The sequence below is a fragment of the Dromaius novaehollandiae genome, chromosome 10, assembly GCF_036370855.1.
Source record: "Dromaius novaehollandiae isolate bDroNov1 chromosome 10, bDroNov1.hap1, whole genome shotgun sequence".
Classification (NCBI taxonomy): domain Eukaryota; kingdom Metazoa; phylum Chordata; class Aves; order Casuariiformes; family Dromaiidae; genus Dromaius; species Dromaius novaehollandiae.
Genome location: NC_088107.1, coordinates 14701354 through 14728296, shown reverse-complemented (window position 1 = coordinate 14728296; position 26943 = coordinate 14701354). Strand labels below are relative to the sequence as shown.

Here is a 26943-nt window from a genome sequence, read left to right as displayed (position 1 = left end):
TGCCCGCGGCTGCGGTGACTCAGAGGCGGCCGCAGCCGGGGGGAGCCGGGTTTGTTGTCGTGGGATTTTTCCCCGGCAGGTTATAAATAGGCGCGCGGCGCTGTGTCAGGGAAGGACACACTGGCAGGCGGCGCGCGGGCTGGCTGCGCCCGGCAGGCTGCCGCCGCGATGGGCGCCAGGAGGCCTCGCTGCTAGCGGCGGGGGCCCCGGCTGCGGGGCGGGGGGCTATTGCTTGTACACCGACCCCCCGAGCTCGCCGGAGGCAGCGTCCGTGAGTCTGCTCGAGAGGAGCAGAAAACCATACAGGCTTGTTTCAGAGCTCTCTGAAGAAACAGAGAAAATGAAGCCAGACCGAGGTAAACAATTTATTAAGGTTTTCTTTTTTTTTCTTTTTTTTTGTTTGTTTGGTTCTAGGATTAGGAGTCGCCGGGTGTATGGTTTCGGTACCGCTGGTGCCTTTCCCTGTCCTCCCCCGAGCGGTTTGGGGGGGGGGGGGTGCGGGTCCCCGGGGCTGTGGGGCGGGGGGGAGGCGGCGGTGGCGGCCCCCGCTCGGGGCAGCGCCCCGTGCGTCCGCCTTCAGCGCGGGGCGGCGGGGCCGGAGCAGGACGCAGACACGGAGACACCGGGCATCCGTGTGCAGGGCCGGCCGGCGTGTAACCGCCTGCGAGCGGCACCGGGAAGCACCCTCAGAGCAGCCGCAGCCCGGACCCCAGCGGCTTCACTCTAAATCTGTTCCAGTTGTACAGGAGCTGTGTCATAATAAGCGTGCTAAAATACTAACTTTCCGTGGTCGTTTTGTTACTGCTCTCGCCTTGGTCGCCAGTACCAGGCTCCACAGAAAAAAGTCGGCTGTCTACGTATATGTTTATAGCGCTTGGGCTCTTTTGCAGTGCAGCAACAGCTGCTGATGCCCCTAGAGTTGAAAATATGTCATGGCTTCTATTTTTGAACCACATGATCAGTGGTTATTGATTCCTGTTAGCCAAAGCAAGATTTTTTTTTTTATAGTAAATCTCATGAGTGCTCATTGTAGAATTTGGAGCGTTATTATTATTTTTCTTTAAAGAATCCTTGCTTAGGTATTTGGATTTCTTAAAGTTTTTGATGATGCAATTGCTTACCTGACTGCTTTCGGTTTTAAAAACCTCCTTTTTGTTCTGTAATCACTTAAGTGTTTTCAGAAACACTTTAATATAGCTTAAATATCAATGTTTTAAAAATACCAACAATTACATAACCTACCTGTCTTAATTAGGTCTGTTAATGGCATGTTTGCTAATAGACACTGCATACATGGCCACTCCTGGATGGCTACTGTATGTGTATATGCTACAGGGTATAAATGCATTATATGCTGTGGGAATAGCACATGTATAGTACAGAGCTGATTGTAATCTTATGCATAAATTAATGTGACTTAAGTGCTAGGGATTTGGCATGGGCACTGTGTTATATTTTGCTGGTTTCTTAATTGCTTATACCTAAGAAACCTTCACCTGAATTGACTGCTGCAAAGCTGGTTATTTCTAGAATATCTTTAGTTTTTAAGATCAGACATTGAAGTTTGAAGACTGTCTACTGTCAAGGTGAAATAAAATTTCAAGATAATCAGATAAAACCCAAGTCAATATTTGCAGCTTTAAAATACTCTTCTGTAGCAATTCAAATGCTCTATATGACCTTTGTCTATTCTTTTTTTTTGTCTGTAGAGGAAAAAAATTAGAATGTTAGGAGCCTTTTTTCTTTTAAAGCTGTTGTTGTATAATAAGTGATTATATGCCTTTTTTAACCAATCTAGTGTGGAGGGGGACAAATTTATAAAGAAAGCAAGTTATAAGATTCTTTTTGTTTGTTTTTTGTTTTGCTTTGTTTTCTTGGAAGCCACCAGTTAATATATTGAGATTACGATACATTTTACTATGGTAAACTGGGTGAAACCTTTCAGACTTAATTCTTTTAAGCTATCTAACAAAGGAATCTTTAAGTCAATCATTGACCTTGACTAAAACAGGAGAATATCCACAGCCATTTAGTGGATGCCTCTAGCCTAACTGTGTGTTAGTGTAATAGAGTAATACCACGCACAAAAGGGGTTGTGAAAGTGCTGCCTAAATGCCACATGCTGCCCACGGATGCTTTTAGGAGGCACGAATCATGCAAATGTTTGCATGTGCTGCTTTCTGCGTAGCAGCTGCACCACAGGATACGAGCAGTCAAGTGTGCAGTCACCTGCTTCCAATCGTTGCAAGTTAATAGCAAAGGACCGAGGTGAAGCAGACGACTCAGCTTGCCACAGTCTTTGCTTTTCTACACCTTTTCTACAGACCTTCAAAATTGTGAGAAGTCTGCAAATCCGCGCACCAAATAAAGCATAAAGAAACAGACTTTAAAAGACTAAAAAAGGGATTATTTGTTCTTATCAATAATGATATCAGAATCCATTTGGAGCAGAGATATGTTATTCTTGTAACTAGAATTAAGCTTAAAACTATACTGAATAACATCATAATGCCCAGACATATTGGGACAAGGTATGGTTTAGCTTTTATCACGCTTCCACAGAAGGTTTTCATTATCACCAGCAAGGATGGGCAGTGCAGGGGAAGAAAGGGGAGATCTAAATTTGCAACCCCTTCTTTAACAGGAAGAAGCGTTACAGGATATTTAAATTTAGGGAGGTGAGAGGGATGAATGTAAGTGAAAGAAATTTTTGTGTGAGGTAGAGAAGTTCAGCCCTAAAATAAACTACCTCCCTTTATCATAGGGAAAACTTGAAAATTACAGAGATGTAGACATTAAATACTTGAGAGCAGCATGGAGGAAATGGCACATGGAGTGTCATAAGGCAAACTGGTGGAGCCATCCTGCGCGTCAGGATGAGAGGTGATGGCTTTGAAAGTGCAAGTAAGAATGCAGACTTCCTTCCTTTGCAGTGCAAAGTTACTGCAAGCAGGGATTCACAAACCTTTTCCCATGAACTTCGTTCAGGACTTGTTCATCAGTTGGAGCGTTAATGTAGAAAGGCAGCTGTTGCTCTAAACATTCATCTAACTACTTCTGCACCAGCTCTAGGCAATGCAGTAGTTACAGTACTGAGGGCTGCTTGTCTTTGCCCTTTCTGCACTGGGATTCTTAAACTCAGTGCTGGAGCGTCTCAAAATACAGTGTCACATTGCTTCAGCTGAGGCTTCTGTAGTGGTGATGAAAAGAATGATTTATCTTCCTTTCACATAGACAGTGCTCTTGGAGTTTTTTTTGTTTGTTTGTTTTTGTTTTTTTTTTAAATCCCAGAGCATGAGTTTTGTTTCTGTCTCTCTGCAGTAATAATTTATCAACTTACCTAGCTTTGCTGTTATCTTCAGGATTTAGTTTCTGCAGTACAGCTGCCATTGCTTCATTTTGCATGTTTGGAGCTTTATTTCCTTTCTCAAGTTTAGAGCTTTGCTCTTGCTTCTGCTGAACTTTGTTCCAATGACTTCTGATCACTTTGCCAGTTTATTGAGTTTGGAAGGCAGGACTAGAATCATAGCAGAGTGCTCGCAAACTCTTCCAGTTCAGCCTTGTCCATACACTGTATAAACACACTGTTTCACCATCTGAGTTAATGAAAACATTGCATAATGTCAGGGTGATAGCTCACTGCCAAACTGGGATGGCTTGTGTGCTCTTTCAGTACATTTGGTGCACAAGTGGAAAAAAAATCTTGTGGTTTTGCTGAATGTACATTGTAGTGATAGTTTGCTGTGGGAATATTACAAGACATCAGAAGTCTTGCCATAGTCTAAACAGCTCAAGTTTACTGCTCTCCCTCCTCCCCTCTCCCCCCTCCATTGTGTGGATGGCCAGTTAAAGGAGAAAGACAGGCTTATTTGTCCTGGTGTGTCTTTAAATTCATGCTGGCAGTTTTTATCACCTTAACCTAGTTTTTTCTTACTCTTTTTTTTTTCTTTTGATTGCCTTGCTTTGTTTCTTTGTTTCTCTGCTATATTTTCTCTGTAGAGACTGCTCTGTTTTCACTTACAAATTCAGCAAAAAATGGTTGCCTCTGACTTTCTGAAGCATTAATTCCCTCTTTGAGGTATCCTAATTTAAAAGAAATGGCTTTCTCTCTGCAAGAGAAACAATCAGTTTGGAGATTGCTTTTCCTCATCCTTCATCCTTTCCGAGGAGAACTTGGATATCTACCTCTGAGGCTATTTGTAGCAACTGGATTAAGATACTTCCTTGCCCCTTATTTAGTGATTTGGTATGCACATAACTAACTCTTCAGATTTAATAGAAGTCTGTTTTGCTGCTTCATGTTGGAAACATACCTGAAGGATTTCTGAAGGAATCCATGAGGAAGGCTGGAAGAGAGATTAATAAAGCTGAGAAGTTGATTGAATGTTCTTCTTCCAACTCTAAAGGAAGAATGAGGGGCCATTGGATTGAGGGAAGGGAGCTGAACCAGTGTTTTTAACTTTAGGAACTGTGGATATCGTGATCTGGATGAGGTCCTTTATTTTAAAAACAGCACTTGATTTTATGCCCTACATTAACCGTGAAAGATTTCTTGGAAAAAAATTTTAGTAAAGGTGATGTGTTACAGAGTATGTAGATCAGGAAGTGAAAAGACCTTTTGAAAAAAAGATGAGTTGTATTTTAGTGTTCCCTATTACACTGTGATACAGACACTTTAATTTTATAATACCTTCTCAGTGAAATGTCACGTAATGCTTAAACTCTTCAGTGGTGGAATGATGTGGGCAGTAAACAGAGCACTAAGCTGGGCACGCGGTGCTTCCTGCTCGGTGAAGCTGTCATCCCGCAAGCGCTTCAGCAATGCCTCTGGCTCGGCTGCCACAGGTAAACGCAGGCTGTGTGATAATGAGCTGAAGGTGATGCTGCTTCCTGTGGCAGAAGGAAGCTGCTAAGAAAAATGCTCTGTCGTGCGTGGGAGGATCCAGGTAGTGAGGGGGGACTAGCAGCTTAGGGGAGGAAAGGGTGTGTATGTGTGTGCTTTTCCTACTGAGATTACTCTCAAAGAATAAGCCTTTTTATTTAAAAGAACAAAAAACGCAAAATGTTTAGGATAAAAACATACTGACAGGTGGTCAGGCTATTACACTCAGATTCCATTTATAAGACGTGAAGCCATCTAGCCTTAATCTTTGGGGAAAACAGATTTGTCCTGATAGCACATAATACACAGACGCAGTAGAAGGGGAGTATAAAATTTGGGGGGGAGGGGGGGGTTTCCAATTGACAACAGAGCGTAGGTTCTTTAAATGTAGATCTGTCCTTGCCCCCAAAATGCAGGAATACATGCTCTTCTATTAAATTTCTACTACAAAAACTGGGCTTTAGACAATTGTTAACTTTCATATGTATAACTGACCCTTCTTACTGTATTCTGTGCTTACCGAAGTCAGAAACTTTGGCATGCCAGGTCAGATCTTCGGGTTGAAACAGATTAGATTTGGTTTCAGTTGCTAAGGACAGTTTTGAAATTATTATCGGATTGATGTCTGTCACCTTCAAAATATTTTTTACAGTGTTAACTCTTATAAATACAGATTCTCATAAGAAATGTGAGTTTATTGCCCAATGAAGTTCTGCATATTAAAATTAGTGATCTTCTCCGGCAACAGTAACTGAAGAGGACAAATCAGCTATATGACATGTATTAAAAGAACTTGCTATGTCTCGTTCACTGTTTGCAAAATGTTTGTTTGGTATTTTGACAAATGCCTACTAATAGCAGCTGCTGAATGATGGTGAAATAGCCATACCCTTTTATTCTATTAGCAACAAGTTTAAGATAGCAGTCTATCAGTTACTAGCTCTTCTTTTAGTCAATAAGATCTTGTCAGTTAACTGTAATTACACCTAATACTTTGTTCATCCTGATGTGGTAATTGAAGGCTAATGTTTTTTAGATTTTTAAAGGTGTCTCGCATCATTTTTTTTTCAAGGTGGTAGTAAAATCTGTAGTTGTTCTTTGTATCTTTGCAGGTCATTTAATATTTAGACAGAAGCTAGTTTTTAAGTGTGAAACGCTTTAGGAGTGCACGTACAATTTCATGGTCACCTTTGTACTGAATGCAAATACAAACTTCATGTTTTAGTAGGCAGTTGTCTATAAACTTGTGTGAATGCAAATGCAGAAGCGTGCCCCTTAGGCCTGGGTAGATAGCTGGACTTTGGAAGATTATACATTCATTACGTATTCATTTTTCTGCTTGTCCCTTGCAGGGTGGCATGGATATAGGTATATGCACACAGCCTCAGCAGTATACAATTATTCTTGATCTTTACTTGGTACCGAGATTGGAGAAGAGATTTTTATAAAGTCTGCTCATAGACAATATAATTGAGTTGTTACTTATGAAAATTCTCCAGTTGCTTTTTTTTTTTTTAACAATTCAGTGTTATCCAGACCAAATCAAATGTTTGTACTTAATTCACTTGTCTTCATATATTTTCCTCCCTGTTAAATGGGCCTGATTAGTTCTTTCTGATAGTTCTTTCGATAATTTTGAATGCTGCCTTTTAATGTTAGCTTTGGGACCAAAGCTATTTAAAGTTGCTATTTGGGATGGTATTACTACATAACTATAAAATTATATTGACTCAAAATACAAAGATGTAATGGGACAATACTAAGAATTCTTGGGGTTAATTTAGAGAGGGTAGCTGTGTGTGAATCAGTAGAGGCAAATAAATACGTGGGGAATGAAGCACTTGTATTAAATAGTAACAAAACTTTTAGCTGTGTTCTGAGTGTAAGAATCCTTATTACAAATAAAGGTGAACAAAACAATCTCAGTGGAAAGTCTGTGGGACAGCCAGCAATGAGGGGAGTTCTTCGGTTTCTCACCTATATGCATTTATTTTTTATTTGACCAACATTTTTCTTTCTGCTGAGGATACATCCAGTCTCTCTGTCCAAGTATGTACAGAGTACCCCACTGGGCACTTATGCTTTCATCTTCATAGTGATCAATGCATTTCACTAAAAAAAATCTAAAAACTTTTGTTAAATATGGCTTTGTTCTTCTTAGGGAAGAAAAACAGACTTTCTTCTAAGGTAGAATTAATTTTTTTTTTCTTTTTGAAATAAGCTTTATTTGAAATAAGGAATCTCTGGTTGCACATGTGGCATATGTAATCAGTTTTACGCTGTGTACCAATGAAGTTAGTGGATTTTTCCATTTAGATCCCTGGGAACAGTGTTGGTCCCATAAGTATGTCCATTGTAGATTGTGAACTCAGGTGACTGGTTGCACTACTTTAGCCTCTTACTGGAGCTGTGCATGCAAGTATTCCTCTTGCCCACTGATGAATCTTCAGAATTTCTAGGGCATGTTTAATGCTTCTGTGTGCTGCAATAAATTAAGCTTCCTTCTTAGTACACTGTGCAAACATCGTCTTGTTGTTAGGTACAACAGGGGGAGGGAGGGAGAAGAACTTCAGCAAAGAATTGAGGACGGTTAGCATTAGCCCGTATCCTCAACAGAGCCAGCACTGCGGTGGGAGGTGGTGGGGGTGATGTCCCAGCAGTGGTGAGTCTCTGCTTCTTGGGGTAGGGGGAAAGAGGAGTGTAGGAAGAGCTGCTGCGGTCAGCATGCTCTGCTCAGAGCAGTGGGAAGTCCTTCCCCCTTACCAGGTATTGTTCCTCTTGGTTCCCTGCCATGTGCACTAGACCAACAATTCAAGTCAAACCGTGGTTCAAATTTGCACCTTCAAGCAGGCTAGTGAGTTTGGTAGAAAGCTCTGCCCGCATACTTGGAAGGGCAAAAAAGGTGGCTAAGAGTAACATCTAAGTAAAAGTCTGTGTTAACTACTTGCTGAAGAGAGAACCTCTATGATAGACATGGGAGTGCAGTTTTGATATGTTGGCTGTTTTTTTCTTCCAGACAACTTTATAGAAAGTCAGAAGTATCAGTGCATTTTGTTTATATATTAGCTATGAGTATTTAAAATACAGCTGCAATAAGACATCCTATTGACTTTTTTGTTACAGCTTTTAGTCAAACTTTTAATTTTAATAGAGCATGTTGACTTGGGGAAGAGAACAGATGCACCAGGAAGAGAAGAGCTTTAATAAATACTCCAGTGGTGCAGAGTATAGGAAGGAGACTTTCATATCAGTAGGCACTGACAAAATTGTCAAGATTAGTCTGAACTGGGATTGCATGGTTATATCAAAAGTATTGATATCAACATTCACCCTACTCCAAGGTAAATCCTTTTTTCTCCTCTGTATAAATCTTGAAGCATGTTTCCTGTGCAAAGTTTCCCATGTCAGATGTCTCTTAATGAAAAGTATGGCTTTGTTTTGTTTTGAGGGGAAATACAGCTTCCTTTTGTAGCACGTGCTATTCAAATGGCTGAAGAAATTTTATTTAAAGTGGAGAGATGTGGAAAACTTAATTCCTAAGCAAAAGTATCTGGAGAACTAGGAAGGGGAGAAGAGAGCTGGACAATGAATTGTTACCTTAACTGCACCGGTAGCTCTACTCATTTGTTATGTAGGATGTTCGGACCAGCAAAGCTGCTTACACCACACAAATGCAAGCAAGATGTGGAAGACCCCTCTTTTTTTAAGAGGGCTGATTTCCTTAAAAGAGAATTCCTTGATCATACTTAAAACAATTGGAGCTGAAAACTGATGCTATGTTATAAATCTGTACAAATTTTAAAATTGTTGAGATGTACACTACTAGATCAAGTTTAGAAATATGCATGCTGTTAGACAGTGAAAGAGTAAAACCAAATAGCTGGTTTATGAAGGCAAAACAGCAGGAATGGTTGTTAATGCCGGAAAAGCTTGGAAGTGAAGATCAGGAGGGTTTAATAGAGGATGGGAAGGGTAGGTCCACTTACAGGTAAATGGCTGGAAGGTTGAAGAAAGTCAAAGTGAGAAGGTCAAATGCATTCATTTTAAAAGTGTTGCAATAAACATCTGCTTCATCTTAGTGATTCAGTTCACTAAAATTGGTGTAACTGGTTATTATTGTACTGCCTTTGGTGGCTTGCTACCGACATTCTCACTGACTTGACAAGACATGCTGTGAGAAGATATTTTGGATGCATTGGAGAGAAGAGATGAAGTAATTATGCTTGATAGGCATTGTATATTCTTTTATCCTATCTTCATTTTAAGAATATATAAAGAGGCTTCAGTTACATAAATGTTTTAGGATGTTTTTATAAGATGGCCATATTTATCCTCATTTAAGCTTCTAGTATGAAATTTTGAGCGGCTTCCTGATGAAATGCACTAACTTTGTTCTTTGAAAATCATGGTGGAATTGTTAGTGTCTGGCACTTTCAGCTTCCCTAGGTGGTCTATAGACTACATATAGCCTTTCTCATTCATGAAATTTCTGTGTTTAAACATCATACAATGGAGAACGATGCAGAAGTGATTAGGACTGTAGGTGGTACATCCGACTAGCGCCAGCGTGCATTGCAGGCATCAAGATCTGAGCTCTGCTTTGTTCTGAGGAGTGAAGCGCTGGGGGGGGGGGGGGGGGGGGAGGAGGGGAAATGAGGCTGGCTGCATGGGAGTGCTTAGTATTACGTGCCCAAGAGTAACTTTATGCCTATGCATTTCATTGTTCCAACAGCTCCTCTCCGAGAGGATCAGTTGAAAAAAGCTAGGGGATGAGGGAGGGTTGGAGAGAGTCAGAGGAAGAAGGCAGAAGGTCCAGTGGCCAGCAGAGCTAGCTAAGACGTGTTAACCAAAGAGTTGTATGATGCATGTAGCCAGCATGAGGGGGGGCTAACATCTGACTGGTAATAAAGCAAACTAAAAAAAAGTACATATTTTCAGAATTATGTGCACGACTTGGAAAGTTGCAGTAGCTTTTCCCAGCCAGTCTTGCTGGGATGAAGCAGTGGAGGGGAGTTTGGGTGGGATAGTGTGTTTGGGAAGGGCCAGGAGGCAGTGGAACTGCTGTGCTTATGTGTTGGGAGAAGAATCCCAAGGGTCTCAACTTCTATGGACTGTCTCCTTGCAAGCTCTTAGTTTATAAGATTTTTTTTATCCCGCAGATTAAACAATCATTTTGGCTTAGGTTATTAAAGTGAGGGACATGTTGGTTGAAGTGTGTTCCTTTTTTTAACTTCTACTGTCTTTACAGTTAGACCGCGTAGACATGAGAAGTTGCTGTGAAGTCACTTACGCTTAGATTCTTATGGTTAATCTCCACATCCAGCTTTTTTCTGAGTAAGGTAGGGCTAGAATCTTAACTAGAATGTTTTTCTGAACTAGCTGTTTAATGGACATCCTGCACTTTGGCACTTCCCTCCAAAGGTTGAAATTTGGTGTTTTTGTAATGTAGGAATAGTGCCAATTATGCCAGTGCAAATGGCGCTTAATTGATATGTTGTTGACTTGATGCTAGAATAAACCACACTCGCTTCAGATTTCCTGCTTTGTGAAATGCATCAGACTTCTTTTGAAAGATTGTATTGGGAGAAAATTCATTCCTTTCAAGCCTCCACCTTTTTATTTTAATAAGTGTTATCCTGTTTGTGACAGAAGGTGGGTTAAAATGCAGTATTAAAATTACAAAGATATTTACTATGATTTTATTTTAAGTGCAGCCACTTTATGGTGGTGGAATACATGGCTTAGGATAAATGCTGCGTATATCTGTACATGCTACTATATTCTCTTATGCTTAGTCACAGTATTGATAGTCTGTTATTGTACAACTTCATATGCATCTTCTGCATCTACTAGAACTTGTGGATCAAACAGGTAAAGGAGTTTAGTGCAATTTTTGTGGATTGCTTAAGTATTTTCATTTCTAAATTTAGCATTTTAGTAGGCCAGATGCATTAATTTCTGGGGTATGTTCTTCCACAAATATCAGCAGAGCTTAGTTCTGCCTGTCTATCTACAGCTGGCTTAGGACAGTAAGGCAGCTTAAAAGCTGCAGTATCAACATGCTGTCCTACTTTTATTGTATCAGAAGACTATCAGGTGTGAAAAAGACACTTGTTGCATTTGAGTAGTCCATGTGGGCAGACTGTTCAGGGACATTAACAGTGAGCGTGCAGGTTACTGGTCTTACTGAGTTTGTCACCTCCAGGCAACTGCTCATCAGTAGATGTGGTCAGTTAGCCTGTAAAAACAATCGGTGGCCCCTGAGTACCCTCTCTGTCTGTCCCACCTGAGGATTGACTCTGAGTTGTTGCTTCTGCCCCTTATTAGCAAAGCTTTAACACATACTTTGTTTACCAACATGCGAAAAACTATTAGCCCTCCCCCTCCCCCCCCGATAATTGTTTGACAGAAAATCGGCTGAGTACTTTTTTTCAGAGAGTCGAGATAGTTGCCTGATTAATAACTTGAAATTGCTTTTTAGACAGCTATGTAAGCTAATGCATTTTTGCAGGAGTAGATGTTCCATGAAAGAAAAATACTCAGAATAAACTTGCTTTGAATGTCAGTGACTAGTTAAATTGTATGCTTTACATATAACTTTTTTCTGCAAGACATTTTCTGTATCTAAAATCTTTAAATAGACCACCTAGTAAAATGCATCCAGCCTTCTTTGGATAAAATGTCTACTTTAAAATCTTGGCTATGTTTTGTGGCAAGTGCAGCTAAATGATACTACTCTATAAAACATGAGTTGAAAAATCATCATACCGTGAAACAAGTAGCATGTTTTCCATGATCTGGGATGTAGTAATGATTATTTTGAGTAGCATGTTTTCCATGATCTTGGGTGCATTGATGATTATTGCTGGATTATGAATGTTGTTGTGTAGACTAGTTTAATTGGGACTCTGAGAGATTCAAGGCATCCAACTGTTGAACAAGAGTTTTATTCTTGTTTTGTGATGTGGTTAGGCTGATGGTGAGATTTTTGTTTTACACATACTGATTATGTTATATCATGGTCAGTATGTAACTGGATGAAACTGTTTACTGTAGACAGCACGTTGTTTAGACCGCACCTAGAGTAATACATGCAGTTTTGAGACTACTGCTGTGAAGTATCTTGTTAAGTTACAAAATTCCTATGGGAAAATTGAGGAGGAATTTGGGGGGGAAAAACTGGGTACTGAGGTAGGAAGGCAATCAGATGGGTTTAGGAAGTACAGCGCTGCAGGGAGCCAAGAGCGAGTGCCGGGTGCCCCGGGGCGCAGGCCGTGGGTCGGGCGCAGGCCGTGGGTCGGGCGCAGGCCGTGGGTCGGGCGCAGGCCGTGGGTCGGGCGCAGGCCGTGGGTCGGGCGCAGGCCGTGGGTCGGGCCGTCGCCGGCCAGGGGCGCGTCGCGGGGGACCGGACCGGACCGGGCGGCGCGGTGGCGCTGGCTCGTGCGGCCGGGCCGCCGCCTCTCGCCGTGCAGGTGCCGACGGCCGCCGCCGCCGCCTCGCGTGCCGCCGCCGCGGGGTGCGGGGTGCGGCGGGGCAGCTGCCGCAGGCTTCGGGCTGCCGGTGCGCGGAGGCAGCCGCCCCGCGGCGGGGGGGCGGGCGGGGCGGGGCCGCGGCGGGGCCGGCCAATGGGCGCCGGGCGCTGTTGCTATGCGCGGCCCTACTCTGCCTCTTTGTGGAAAATGTCTGGCGCGGCGGCCGGGCGGGCGGCGGCGGCGGCCGGGGCCGGGAGCGGGGCCGCGGCCGGGCGGGCGGCCCTGAGGGCGGCGGGCGCCCGGCGGCGGCGGGCGCGGGCCGCGCGCGGCTAGGAGGCCGCCTCCGCGGCGGAGGATCCCGGCATGGGCTACGGAGGACGCCCGGGGCTGCGCGGAGAAGGTGCGGCGGCGCTCGCGGTGCCCGGCTGCGGGGGCGGGCGGCGGGCAGGGCCGGGGCGGCAGGAGGCCCCTGCGGGGCCCCCGGGCTGGGACGGGGCCGGGCGGCCATGTCCCGCGGTGCTTTCGGGGCAGGTGGCCTGAAAAGTGGCTCGTGCTACTGCCTGCCCCTTCGGCTGCGCTCGGGAGCTGTGCTGCGCTTAGTCTGCGCTCGGTTCCTCAAAAAAGAGAAATCCAAGCGTGCGCCCGTTGTGTCTCCTGAGGCTGCATTTTCGTGATTTTTTTCAACTTCCCTTTAATCTAAAGGAAGACGTAACGGACAGCCTGAAAACTAAAGCTCTTAGTAACACTCGTGTTATGTTACGGCAAAAAGTATTAAATGGCCTTGGACGTGAGGGGGGGTATATTTAAAGTGAGACATTTGTTAAATGTCAAACCTAATGGTTGTAGTTAGTGTAGCCGTATGTAACTTCATAACTTTTAATTGTTACCCCCCCCCCCAAGTCCCTTAAGTTTGACTGAGTTTCTTATGTGCCTTGTTATGTGGGTCAGGTTTTTGTCTGCTTTCCCCCTCCCCTTCCTTTGGCCGGAGGAGACTATTACAGTATTTTGGTTTCTGCTGGAAAGAAAACACACAAAAGCGTTATCAGTACCTTCCCACTACTTACTTGAGGCAAATGAAGTCGATGCAAATAGGTCAGCTTTTTTTGGCAGCCGGAAGAGAGAGATACTTTTAATTAGTTTATTATTGTCTGCTCAACTATATGCTATATATAAAGTTATTGAAATAACATACTGAACTCGCATGCTGAATTGAAGATTATCCATTCCTTTTTATACAAAGAAGTTCTCTAAAAATGCAGATGTTGTTCAGGCTAAGCAATTATGTGTATTCTCATTCTGGGTATAGAACTTGTTTGTACTTGTCTGGAAGGTACCAGAGCTCTCGCTTAAGTGAGCTTTGTGACTTTGGATTTCCATCTCATGGTGCAGGAGGAGGAACGATCCCACTAGTGTACTTACGTGGTTTGTATGGGAATATCTGTTGTGGATCACTGAAGCATTGTTTTAAAAGGCAGCAAGGAATTGCGAAGATGAGACAAAATGAAGTTTCATATTTATTGCACATATTAAGAATTTTAAATGCATTAATTTAATGCCTGCTGTATTGAATTTATGTAGTAAATTCATTTTGTATTAGGGGTGGAGGAGGCAAACTAGGTTCTTGGCCCTAATTCTATTAAGCATTTACATTTTGACTGTGTAGCGTTTTATTCTTTTGAATACCAGGAGACTATTAAAGGTTTTTAAAATGAACTATATTGAGGAAATTCGTAAATAGCAGAACTTTACTGTGTGTGACACGATGCTATTCTAAAACTATCAAAAACTTTCTTTTGTTCTGTGCATTCATAGTTCTGTAGCAGGTTCTGGTGTCCATTTTAAAATGAGCATTTTTTTTGCACAGCTTGAGAGTTGTAATGCTGTCCTCGTTTATTCTCCTAACTAAAGTTAAAAAACAATGTTATGGGCCTGGCTGTTCTCCAAGAAGTATTTAAAATGAGAAGCATATATTGTCTCTTTTGTGACTGTTTTGCTTTTGCAGGTAACTGTTTAACTACTTAAGTGCAGGCCTGGTAGGTGGAGGCTAATAGAATTGGAAAAATTACCTGAGGAGCTTCATGATACTCTGCTGTCATCAATTTCATCTCTGTTCTTTTCAAGTTCCTTGCATTTCTGATGAAGAAGTACTGTTCCTTCTTTTGGTCTTCTAGCCTTCTTCCTTTCCCTCCATCTCACCTTCTAAGTAATCTGAACCGTAAATACTGAAATAAACCTACTAAAGCTGTAGCCTTGCCAGCTAGGAGGATTTTGGGTGGTCAAACATGTTCTGACAAAGTTCCACAAGATAAATTACCCACCACTTAGATGGCAATGAACAGGTTGTAACATTGAAAAGTTTTGAGAGATGAAGTAAGAAAGCGTAAAGAGAAGATGAACGCAGCAGAAAAAAACTGCAGTAGAAGAGGTCAGATTTTTACAAGTCATGAAAATAGGTTGCTGTGGGATTTTTTTTTTTCTTTATTTCAGATGAAGTAATGGGATTCACAGTCTACGTTCTTCACCTGAGGACATTTCTTAATGAGTGTTATGTTTCTCTTTTATTGTGTGTTTTTTTTAAGTAGCCTGATAGCTAGTTCTCTTTTTACAGCAGTAGTGCATACATTTCCAGCTGTAGGTGTGGTTTCTAACTGACATAATGGCTGTAATAAAGTTCTAAGAGTGTATCAACTCCTACTTAACCTGCATACTATATAACTAATGTTTAATGTGTTGTCTATTTAAATAAAATTCTTGAATTCTTAAGTGTTTTTCTCTCTTCTCCTTGTAAATATTGTTTAAAAGCTGTATTATTAACAGTGCATTTGCACTGTTGTTTTGTTTCTCACCCTTTCTTGTTTTTCAGGTATTCTGGAAAAAAGCAGCCCAGCAGCATTAAGTGCCTTACATGTAGGCAGAAAATGTGCTTAAGTGCTCTTCCCCAGTATGATTATGTTGGGTTTAAATATGCCATCAGTGCTTGGATAGCTTCTTGGGATTGAATCAAATCCCTGGCGTTGACAGGGGTTGATAGAAAGCTGCCCTGGATATAATTCACCAAGCCTTCGCATGTGAATTTGAGTTTCTGTTACCGATGCTTTTCCTGAACAAGCTGAAAGAAAGACCTTTTCAGACACTTCCAGGCTGCTTAGTTGCATCTTCCTCATTTGAACCAGAAGTAATGAAACTGTCTAGGCTCTTGTTTTGATATAGTGTTATTTGGCTCTCTGAACCATTGCATTATATCAGTTCTATGCATGTCTACTTGTATCTACCAAATCTCTCTTTTTAGGATAATCTGAGAAGGCATCTTAGCCACTGCTGTCTTTGTACCGGTTCTTGCCGCACTGAGATTGCCAGTGCATGTAACAGATTGTTGGTGTGCTGGTCATCTGATTGAAAGACTGGCCTGGAAAATACCGTATTGTTATTTGAATATATAAATTAGTCTTCTGATGCTCTGCAAATCTCTTTCCATATTCCCAGATAAATATTTCTCAATTCTTTTTCCTCCACTTCATAAGTTTGGGGGATCTGAGCCTTGTTCGCTGGCTGAACCTGTAAGCAGAATGCTCTTAGCATATAAGATGCAGCTATTTCTTCATTAAATGACTGAAAGAAGTACCTTCTGCTGAAGGCCTGTTACTTGCTCTTTTGTGAAGTAGCTTTAGGAACAGTAAAAGAAAAATGGTCATATGTTGTTCTCTTTTTGTCAGTGTATAGCCTCTCGCTTTCTTCTAAGAGCATGAGTCAAAAGCAGCAAGTCTGGCTGAGGACAGAGACAGTATTTTACTTTAGGTCATATAGTTTTGAATGAAGTTAATGAAATCAAGATAAACTAAGAAAACTTCAACTCCAAAATTCTGAGTTTGGAAATGTAAGAACTAAGATATTTGCTTTCTTAAAAATGTATACAGCTAGTAGATGAATATATTTCAGATTCTCTTAAAAGGATAAAAGGCATTATTTCTGTGCTAGTAACACATAGTTGTTTACACTGTTCATATTCTGAAGTAAAATTATGAAACTAATTTCTTCTGCAATATTGAGAAGATTGGATATAGAAGATCGAGGGATGTTATGAAACTAGGAAATGTAATATATAGTTGGATATGCTTAAATGGAAGGCATGTAGTCTGTCTTGAAGTTCAGCCACATCATCTACTGCAGTTCTGTTCAAAATGATGTCTCTGAGAATAAAGCTGCTACTTCCAGAGGATGCTATCTGCCTAAGTTTATACCTTTTTCTTGGTAAGAAAAGAGAATATCAACCAACAAGCTAAGACATAGTAGTCATACTGCCTGAAAGATAACTAAGCCCTCAGATAAAGAGTCCTAACAAAAGTGAAAATTCATAAGAAGACTCAAGGTGTGGAGATTCATTCTGCAAGCTTAAATAGCAAGCACCAGTGATAACAACGAGACTGTTGGTAGTTAATAACAGATGGCTGAACTTCTGATGCAAATGATCAGCCAGAACAAGAGAAGTTCTCTGCATCCTGCCCCAGCAACTCCTCAGTGTTCCCATGGCAACCTACACATTTTTCTCATTATAGTAAAGTTTATGGACCTGAAGATGACTTGTTGGTTTTGCAGCTATAAAATAAACTTTAAAAGGCAAAGCATACCAGCTGGAAGAGAAAACATAAACTAAGAGAATGTGGATATGAATTCCTGGAAGCCTTGCCTCTTCTGGTTCCTATAAGATCTTTCTAAAAGATCATGTCAAATACTGTATACTTAAAATTCCTGACAGTTTAAATACAGAAGTTTATAATCCATCTGAATCCTTTTCATTTAGCCTAACATTAAAATTAGATTACTATAACTAGAATAGGATTGCAGGGGGAGGGGAAGGGAGGAAGAGGTATTTGGCTTGGGTGTGGTATAAAGAAGCAAGGTGGAACCTGTAGCTCATGGGATGGATGTGGCCTTCAAGCTGACTTTACAGTTGGCAGCCATACCTCCATCCTCTTTGGTGGGAGGAGGGGAATGTTGCTGCAGGAGAAAGCGCCTGTAGTGGGTGGGCCACAGGGTTTTGGAGGCTCTGCTGGTCATGGAGTACTGTAGGAATTCTCTGCCTCTTTGGTGTGAAACAAAGGGAACTTTTGAATCAGCTGCAAATTGTTGGAAGCTGAGAGAGTATGCTGGAGAAATATTGCTGTGGGCTTATGTTGTTCTCCTTTTGCAAAGGTGCTTGCCTTGGGCTGCTATAAGCAGAATGTTAGAAGGACCCTTAGTCTGACTCGGTATTATTTTTCTTATTTACTATAGCAAAGTTACTCTGTGGTTTCTGAACCTAGTAGTTAAATTCAAAATACAGGGTTTAAGATGCCTTTTTAGGGTATGATAGCTGAAAAACTGTTTTTGTAAACTAATGATTTCAGGCCATTGAAATTACTGGAGAAAATTGCTTCTGAAGCTGGCTTTTTTCCCTGGGAAAGACTTAAACAGCACCTGTGGGTATTATTGAACCCAAATAATCATTCTTGTAAAACATAAACAATCTGTTGGATGTCTGTTTTATCAATGCTTTTAAGAGCAAGTATTTTCTTCTGCTGTTGCTTTTTTATATTTTTTTCTCTTCCCATGAGATGTATGTATGCTTGTGGTTCTTACACTGTGAAAGTGGTTTCTCTACAGAAATGGAGAGTCCTTGGTAGAGAAGTGTACTAAACCAGTATCTTCTCAAACTGTATTTGCAGATTGTATTGTATTGCTGTATTTGATTATCTAAATGAATCAAGGAATTCTTCAGCCTCCAAGGATATAACTCAGCCATAATGTTACCTTTCGAGAGAAGGGAAGGAAATTTCTGGAATTCCTACCTGATGATTATTTTTGGTCACTGATACAAACTGAGTCACGCTCGGGTAGCAGGGCTCCATTTTGCTTGCTAATGAACAAACATGGAACAAAAAGACCATCCTCACCTCGAACCTTATGCAAGTATCAAACAAGAAATGAGTGAATTCAACAGAGTTACAAGAAAACAAAGGAATAATACTGATCAGGCGGATAAACTGTATCTTGGGATCACAGTTTGACAAGGCTTTATCACAGTAACAGAAAAGCTTGGAGGATGAGTCATTTTGCACCATGTCTTTTGAGGCTTCCTCCCAAGTATACATGACAACACAGGAAGGAGGGAAGTAAAAGTAATTTTGCTCTTGAAAAATTTAGCATGTCTGTGGTGGAAGTTGGTGTCAGAGGGCTAATGTAAGTAAGCTTATTGTGATAATGGAAGACAACAGGAATGATGGTAAGCCATGGAAGATCTTGAAAGTTGAGAAAAATAGTTTGCTTGTTATGAAAGAAGATGTCAGCAGAGAAATGCAAAAAGATAGATGACAGTCAAAAAAGACAACAGGAAAATGATACCCTGTTAGACCCAGCCATATATACTTTCCTCCTAAGGTTGAATGTTGGTGAGGCATTATGTTTTCTATCTTTTTCACACTTCTCAGTGATTAATTTCGTGAGAAATTTAATGGGCACCACTGGTACTTCCCAGAGCAGGCAAATGAGGTACTGCTATCTGTTAGCTAACAGCTCAGTGGTGTTCACATGAGCTCTACCCAGACCCAGAGATCAGAACTGGCGGGGAATTTTTTCACCTTAACCATAACTTGGATTTTGAAGAATTTATCTATGGGGAAATCTGTTTTTTGCATTTTTTTTTTCTTCTGGAGTTGATCAGGAGAAAAAAGAGACTATTTTGCTGAAAGGATGTGGTCTGACAACAAATTCTTGCTATTACAGCTGTATTTGTATGCTGGTATGAAATTGGCATTAGGATAGGTGAAATCTGGATGTTAATCCTATAGTGTTTTTGAAAAGGGGAATTGTACAGTATTTGAAGGACATGTTGTTACCTTTCTCTGTGTGTAGTAGCCAATGGACTCTGGCGTGCCAAATGGAGCATTAGGAGGGAGAAGACTAGCCAGACTGGTTGTATAGGCAAGTGGAGACAGAAGCAGTCATCTCCTAAAGCCCTGCAGCTCCAGGTACTGAGAGCCAGCTGTTGTGGTGTAGGCCTCACTGGGCAGAAAGTAAGTGAACTTCATTGCTCTCAAGAACGTAAGCACAGGATTTGCAGACCTGAATATAAAATGTGTAACAATAATACATGGATTGTAAATTCTCCTGTGGGAAGTGTCCATGTCTGATTCATAGTTTGTGGTGACCAGTGTGCAAGTGGTGCTTCATGGTTCCTCTGCCCCACGCCATTGCTGTGGGGCTGCGGGGTGACTGACAGATGCTGTGGGACTTCTTTCTGCATGGTGGGGGGACGGTGTTCCCGCTCGGCGGCAGTGACCTGAGCCATGTTATCGCAGGTCTTCCAGAAGCATATTCAGGAGGGCAGACACCATCCAAAGGATATGAAAGGACATACCTAGCATGTTCCTGTGCTTTATTTATTCCCTAAATGCTGTTTCCTAGGAATCACTTACAGGACAGTGAACCTAACAGGAAGGGTGTACTGAACTCAGTCTACACATTTTCCTGTGGATAAAGAGGGCATGTTGTTTTTCTTCTTGATTCCTATGTCAGATTCTGGTTCTTTCAAGATGAGATACTAATTTAAATGAGAAGAATAAAATGTTCCATACTTAAAATCTCTCAAATATGTTTTTTAGTTCTTGAAGATAACTGATAGTGAACAATAGCTGTTTACAGTAGGTCAGTGTATTCATGTATTCCTAAATGTAAACTTAAAATGTTTTTTGACTATAGCCTTCTACTCTTAATTCTTTGGTATTTTTTTCTTGAAAAAAAGAAATCTCCTCTCTCAAACAAAATTATGCATGGTTGTCACTTTATAACTGAAGTATTTTTCTTTACTGTTTGCTTTCAGAAAATCTCTGTATAAATTTCTTTGGTAACAAAGAAGTGACAGAACACATACTACTGTCAGGCACTCTTTTTATTTAATGTTTGTGGCAAAGCGGTGGGTTGATGCTCTGCTTGAGCATTCACAATAATATCTCTCTCTCAAACTTGACAAGTGGGTGAATCCTTAGTATTGGCCATACTGTGCTAGGAGCTGATGTGTTGCAGGTACTAAGTTTTTGGCATTTCTAAGCTGAGGACAGCTTGGAGCAGTTTCCCCTAAAAGAAAGTCATTTTGGCATCTTTTGATTTATGTTTCATGGAATATTTGCTTTGTGAATTAATAAATTTTCTGATGCTCTTTAACTTATTTTTTTTCTGATGTGTACTTTTGATTAAATAAATGTTTGTTTTGATAAATACATATTTATTGACAAATTATAAAAGAGGAAATTAAGACTCAGTTTTATTTGTTTACCTATCTGTGCTTGTGTCAGTTGTTTTTGTACAAAATAAAAAAGAGGCCATGGAGGGCCTTGAGCCTTGACTAGATAAAAACTTTTATTCTTTCATATGCCACTTGTTTTCACGTCATTCTTGCAGTGTACTGTTCTGTTGCACTGTATCTTGATACACAGATCACCTGATTTTAAAGGCATGCAAGTGTAGAGCTTGGATTCTTAATTATTATATAATTGCTAATTTATCTTAAGCAGCAGGATGATACTGCTTGCTAATAAGTTTGGTTCGAAAATGGTAGAGGAAGGGTGAGCCCTGTTTCTTGGGTTCTCTGGAAAGTATGTTCTAAGAATATGCGGTACAGGGTGTTACAAAACACACGTGCAACCAATAAACTTTGAGTGGAGGCCAGGGAAGATGGGTGATTCAAGGTCAGAGCTGTGTAGGGATACTTCTGCATACTGGCTTTCGCTCTGCCTGTTTTCATACAGTGCCAACAGCTGCTCAGTCATCCATGAACTCACTTTTTCCCTTGAGGAGGGAGAATTGTTTTGAACAGATACGTTATGAATACATCACTATTATTCTTGCTCTAATAGTGTTAATTTTAGCACTTCAGAATAATGTCTTAAATCTAATATTGTCATGAACTTTGGTTCCAATATGGGATTTAGTGGCTAGAATATTTAAGATAGCCTTCAAAATTGCAATATAACCACATGGAGATGATTGAATGAAGAGGAGAAGAAAAGGAGATGCTTAAATTTTGTAAGTAAACAAGTATGTCAGTTAAATTTCAGTGTTCAAGTGGAGCTGACTTTTAAAAAGGTACTTGCCAAAATGGGGTGAGGGGGAACCTAACAAGATCTGAATGCTCTAGGATTTCATTAGTGTGGGCTTTCTTTCTTTTATTTTAAAGTAAATCTGAACTATAATAAGATAAATATCACCCAGCTAGATTCCTGGTGATTCTTCAAACTGCATGAACGCAAAGAGGAACAAAACGTGCAACTGTCAAACTATTCAGTACTTGGCACAGATGAAATGAGGCTAGACACTTGAAATAACTGTTCTGATGGCTTGGATTCAATTGAAAGTGCCTTACTTCTCAGACAGTTGTAGTTTTTAAATTCCTGGCAGGTGGGATCTTTTAGGCATTGTGGAAAAGTGTATACGCTGTCATTTCTTCTTGAATTTAAAAATAAAGCAAATTCATTTTGAACTGATGTAGATATCAGGTTAACTGAGCCAAGGATATCAGCTGAAGTGAATACCAAGTGCTACCATCCTCAGCACTTTGTTTTCATTCATAATATTTAAATATAGTTTTATAGGTTCCTTTAAGACAGCAGAATATTTGAAATTGACTGCTGCGTGCCCATAAGAAATGGTATTGCTTTTTGACTACAAAGCTCAGCATTGCACTAGTGTATTGCTGATAGCCCCTCTCTTGCACTCTTACCAAAGTCTTAATGCTAGTAATAATACCAGAACTTTATGAGAGGTGAAACGCCTAGAGGGTGATCAAAATTCCTGCCCCTGGAAAAAATGGCATAGTTAATCGTGCATAGGGGAGGCCTCAGTCAGTTTTCCAATAGCCTTTTAATAGAGTAGGCTACTTGCCCCAAAATCTGTCGAGATCATAAATGTTTCTTTTTCTTTCCCAAACATCTAGATTCACCGACACACACATACCTTCCTTCCCTGGCTTGCCAGGGTTATTTTGTTTCAAGACACACCACAGTAAAATTGAGAAATTACATAATCTGTTTTTATTGTGCTGACTTGGAGGAGATTCTCAACATGCCTTAGAGGTTTCTCAGTAGTCTTTGGAAACTGTTTTCCTGTATCTTTATGTACATTGAAAAAAGACATTTTTCAAGAGAAAAATTAGGGAGGATGAACTAGTGATGCCTAATTTACATTTTACTGGAAGTTCAAAGTAGCTAATTTGTTCCTGACTTCAAAGTCTAAAGAAAATTATCAAGAGACTTGGATTTTTTGGCATTTTATAGTTTGTGTAGATTTAATGTGAAGATGAGGGTGCTCGGCTACTACAAAGCTTTCAACAGTCACTGTGACACTAGTTTTGAAGGCCGAGTGCTTTAGTACTTACAAAACTTCACCAGTATTGTTCTGAAGGCTGTGTGTTTAACCGAGATTTGCTGTAGTGTATGATCCCCTATTTCAAATGGTATTTTTTTTTCTTCAGACATAATTACCTGTAACTCTAACAACTGTGGCATCCCTGTCATTTGCACCCCCAAAATGAGTCAGTTTAGATGTCTGTCTTTCACAGCGCACTTTTCAGATGCATTCTGGTTTATTTTCAACAAGTCTGACTATGGTCTGGAGCAAATGTCACGTGATGTAACTGCTCTTTCTCTTGCAATGATCATAGGGAAGAAAAACACCGGTTTGTGCATGGTGTTTTAGAGGAAGAAATGGAACCTGTGCTCGCACGCAGCTTGGATGGCATTCCCTGTCAGGAATTTCACATGCTCCCCTTACAGTTCTGTTCAACCCCTTAATGACTCTTTGAACCATTCACTCAATCATTTAGAGAGTTGAAGGCTGCTTTACATGTCTCTTAAGAAAAGAGATGCTATTTCATCAGTATTCACAGTAAAATAAGCACAAGAGCACTTAAGTATACTGTCAAAGCTTCTAAGCCCAGTAATTATTTAAGGTGACGAGAAAAATGTTGAAATATGTTAAAGATATTATTTTTTATTTTTTAAACTTAGTGGGGAAAGTTTAAAAACTGTCATTTTTTGGCATGTCTAACCCAACATCAGTAAGAATGCTGTTCCTAAAGGTGCTTGCACATACGGTGAAGATGGTGAGCTAAAGAGAAACAAACTGCTGAATAACATTTTGGCAACCATCTTGTCAGCACAGGATGCAAACATGTAGTGTTTTAAGTAGAGGGCTGCTCTGGCAGTTCCTGTAAGCATTGATGTACCTCTTGTAGGTTTTTTTTTTTAAACAGCAGTCCGGTGTTCTTTACCAGTAACATCTGAGACTGATTTGTTATCACAGATTGCTGCTTTACATCTTTAAACCAATCTCTGTATAAAATGCTGCAGAAGTCTGCAAATAGTTGAACCTTTGTCAAGCTGGATATTGTTAAACAAATTAAGGAGGGAACTTACGTCTGTGTTCATGAGTGTGAAGGGCTTCAGCATTTCTGATACACTTTTTTATTCATGTATTAATAGAAATACAATCACTGCATCCACAATCACTGCTAGGATTTCATACGTAGGTGCTGTCAACCTGTTTAATGGGAGGGATATCTTGGTTTCTGAATAGCGTTAGACCACCCAGTACTCAATTACCGCAACCATCATATAGATAATGTGCCTTCAGAAAGAGGTGCGGCTGAGCCCTTTTTCATGCCCTTTTTCATTTTAAATATGTACTTTCTAGGCTTCCTTTGGAAATAAAGCACAGATCTGGAGCTACTGTATGGTGATATTTACAGCTAAAATAAAATCGAGTAAGTCTATGAAAGCCTTCAGTCTGTATGTCATCAGCCATGTAGTTGCTCTTTAAGTTGATTCTTGAATTGGAGAGAATAACAGTAGTGAAGTTGGTGGTCTGTCATCATCATCTCCAAAGTTGCCTTGGCTATGGAAGCCTTGCTGAAACCTTCCTTCACTGGTTAGTGAGAGAAGTTTGAAAGAACATATATATTAAAAAAAAAACCTCCTATTGAGAAACCAATTTTTTAAAAATGAAAATGCCTAATTACTTTTCTGGAAAACATCTTAGGAAAAAATTTTCATACATTCTATAAGCCTAAGTATCCTATGTTTTCTGTCCTGGGTTGATATGCTGTAGTCTTCCCCAATTCTTTCAGCTCCCAGAATCGAGTATTTGGGATGTAGTTTCGCATTATGCTGGCTGTGACTTTAAGCTAGCCTAAGTCTGATCTCCGCATTTCTCTTGCTCCCTCCTATGAGCTGGGATGAGAGTTTAAAATGGGATCATTGTAGTAGTTTGTTTTCAATATAATCCTTAAAAAATTATATCAGCGCCTTTAGGAAGATGGTAGATCAGTGCTGCTGTTGAGAGTGAAGGCTGGATGTAAAACTTCTCCCTCTCAGTTACACCTGCATAGTGTATCGGGTATCTGTTCTGTACTTGTAGTGACATACACCTGTTGTTTTCCTTTCAAGGACTAACAAAAATACCCCCAAAATACCATTTTTGAGCACAAAATTACGAGTCCTTTTGTCATGCTTTTTAGGATTTTTTGCTCAGATAGTCTTATCAGATCACAGTTTCTTCTACCATAATTAATTTAGGCCAGAACATGAGCTAATCAAGAAAAAAAAGAATTGTATAAAGAGCTAGAGGAGAGTGAATGGGGAAATTAAAAATTATTCAGTCTGTTCCTGATGCACAGTATTTGTTTCATTCTTATATAATTTCGGTGGGGGATGGGGGTTGTGTGGGTCACATATAAGCAAATCACCATCTCAGAAATTACTGCATTAAGGAGCAGAAAACAGAAATTAGTATGTGCTTAATTAAGGGCCTTAACTGAGGCAAAAGTCCTCTTAACTTTCACTCCCTGTCTAGTTATAGCGTGCTGGTTAAACACTGACTTGGTAATCTTTTGTAACCCATTCTGTAGACTGGCAAGTCTAGGGATCAGCAAAAAGCATATGTTCTGTTCCTCTAACCTGTGTGTATTTAAAATTCTAAACATCTTTTTAAAAGTCAGCATGGAAGGTCTTACGGCTTTACAGTGACATTTCAGCTTTGTTCAGGCACAGTGGAGTGGCTGTATTCATAACATGAGCTGTCTCGCAACCCAAAGTGAACTGGGGTTTGAAATGAGTCAAAAATTTGCTGCATATATGCAGATATTTCTTGTGTTTTTTCCCTACTAACTGTGGACTATGAAATCATAAAAAGTTGATTACTTCACAGTTTGGGATTTCTTTGCAGAGCAAGAAATAATTTGGCATACATTATTTGTTCTTGAATATCCCTTTTTGTTGTCCAGTGAAGAGAAAGCATGCAAAAATCAAAATGACTAAAAGCATGTTTCTGGATAAAACTCTGATATTGAGGGAACTGTGCCACTTGCTATGCAACTTAGGCTATAATGGTAGGTTTTTGGTAAGCTTTTGCACACACTTGTAATGGTGTGGAAGTAAATACTTACAAACAAAATGTAAAACCTCTTTCCCCAAGTTTAATTTAAATAACGTGATGTTCAGTGACAATCCCGTTAGTCTGTTAATTCATAAAGTCAGTTTCCCTGATCAAAATATAAACCTTGGAGCTAGAATTCAGTTTAAAGCCAAAAAAGAAAGAGAAGCCGGTTAAACTGATGTTGCTAGGTAAAAACAGAAAACTACAGCTGGAAGAAGAGTACCGCCTCAGTGAGCGGTAGGATGAGGGCAAATAGGGTGTCTGTCAGCTGAAGTGCAGGAAGCAGTGTGGCAACGCCCAGAGCAGTTGAACGGTCTGTATTTTATGTTCTGCGCTTAAGCTTTAAGTGAAGTAAACCAGTTTTCCTCAACCAGATTTTCTTTCTGTACTTATTCAGCTGTTTGAAGAAGTTTTAGTAAGATTCATTATTTAAATTGCAGTTTTTTCCAGCCCTACTTTTTGATAAGTTTGTTTGCTGTAAAATGGACTCGAGATGGGTTTTGAATGTTGTGAGACACGTGGGGCAGAAGTACGCGGTGAATTTCTGTGGTACACGCAGGGGAGGTTGCTGCAGTATTGCAGTCCGGGGTGGAACATAGGAACAGTGTTGACTGATTTCTATTGCTCTGGACTCCAGAGTAGCTTCATCAGCTACGGTGTAGCTGCGTCTTAATTTTAATTTATTTTTTCCTTATTTATCAGATTAATTTTAATTTTTTTTTCCTTATTTATCAGATTACATGTTTTATTCTGCTTTTCTAATTATGGGCTAGTATAATGACATGAAAGCAGCTGAATTTCTTCTGATTCTCCTATGCAGAGCGAAGTAGATCCAGCACTTTTTATAGCTTCTAATTGGTTTTCTTCAAACAATAGCAGATACATATCAGTCCTAATTAAAAGCTCCTATGCTATCATTTCCTGCCAGCAGCTGGACTATTGTGATAGGTAGTGGTTCATTTTGATACCCTAGAAAGTGTAAGGAGACAGTAAGAGTAAGATGAGGTAATGGATTTCCTTGCTGGCATTTTCGTAATGGTTATCATGCTTCCTAGGCTTACAGATGTCTGGCAATCTAAGGCAGGGGTCAGTGTGAACAAAATCTATGTAGGAGTATTCCTAAGCTGT

At 40.4% G+C, this 26943-nt stretch overlaps 1 protein-coding gene across 5 annotated transcripts in view; it reads left to right on the top strand.

Moving 5' to 3' along the window:
* The window catches only part of ATOSA (atos homolog A), a 48302-nt gene continuing 21359 nt past the window's right edge, over positions 1–26943 (top strand). The window contains exon 1 of one of the 5 annotated variants that reach the window (XM_026104732.2): positions 1–356. In XM_026104732.2, the coding sequence (XP_025960517.2) occupies positions 341–356 (16 nt within the window). In that variant the 5' untranslated portion in view covers positions 1–340. Of the gene's footprint in view, positions 357–12525; positions 12755–26943 lie in introns of those variants that run through there. The other 4 variants (XM_064517383.1, XR_010390769.1, XM_064517382.1 and 1 more) reach the window with 4 other exon arrangements.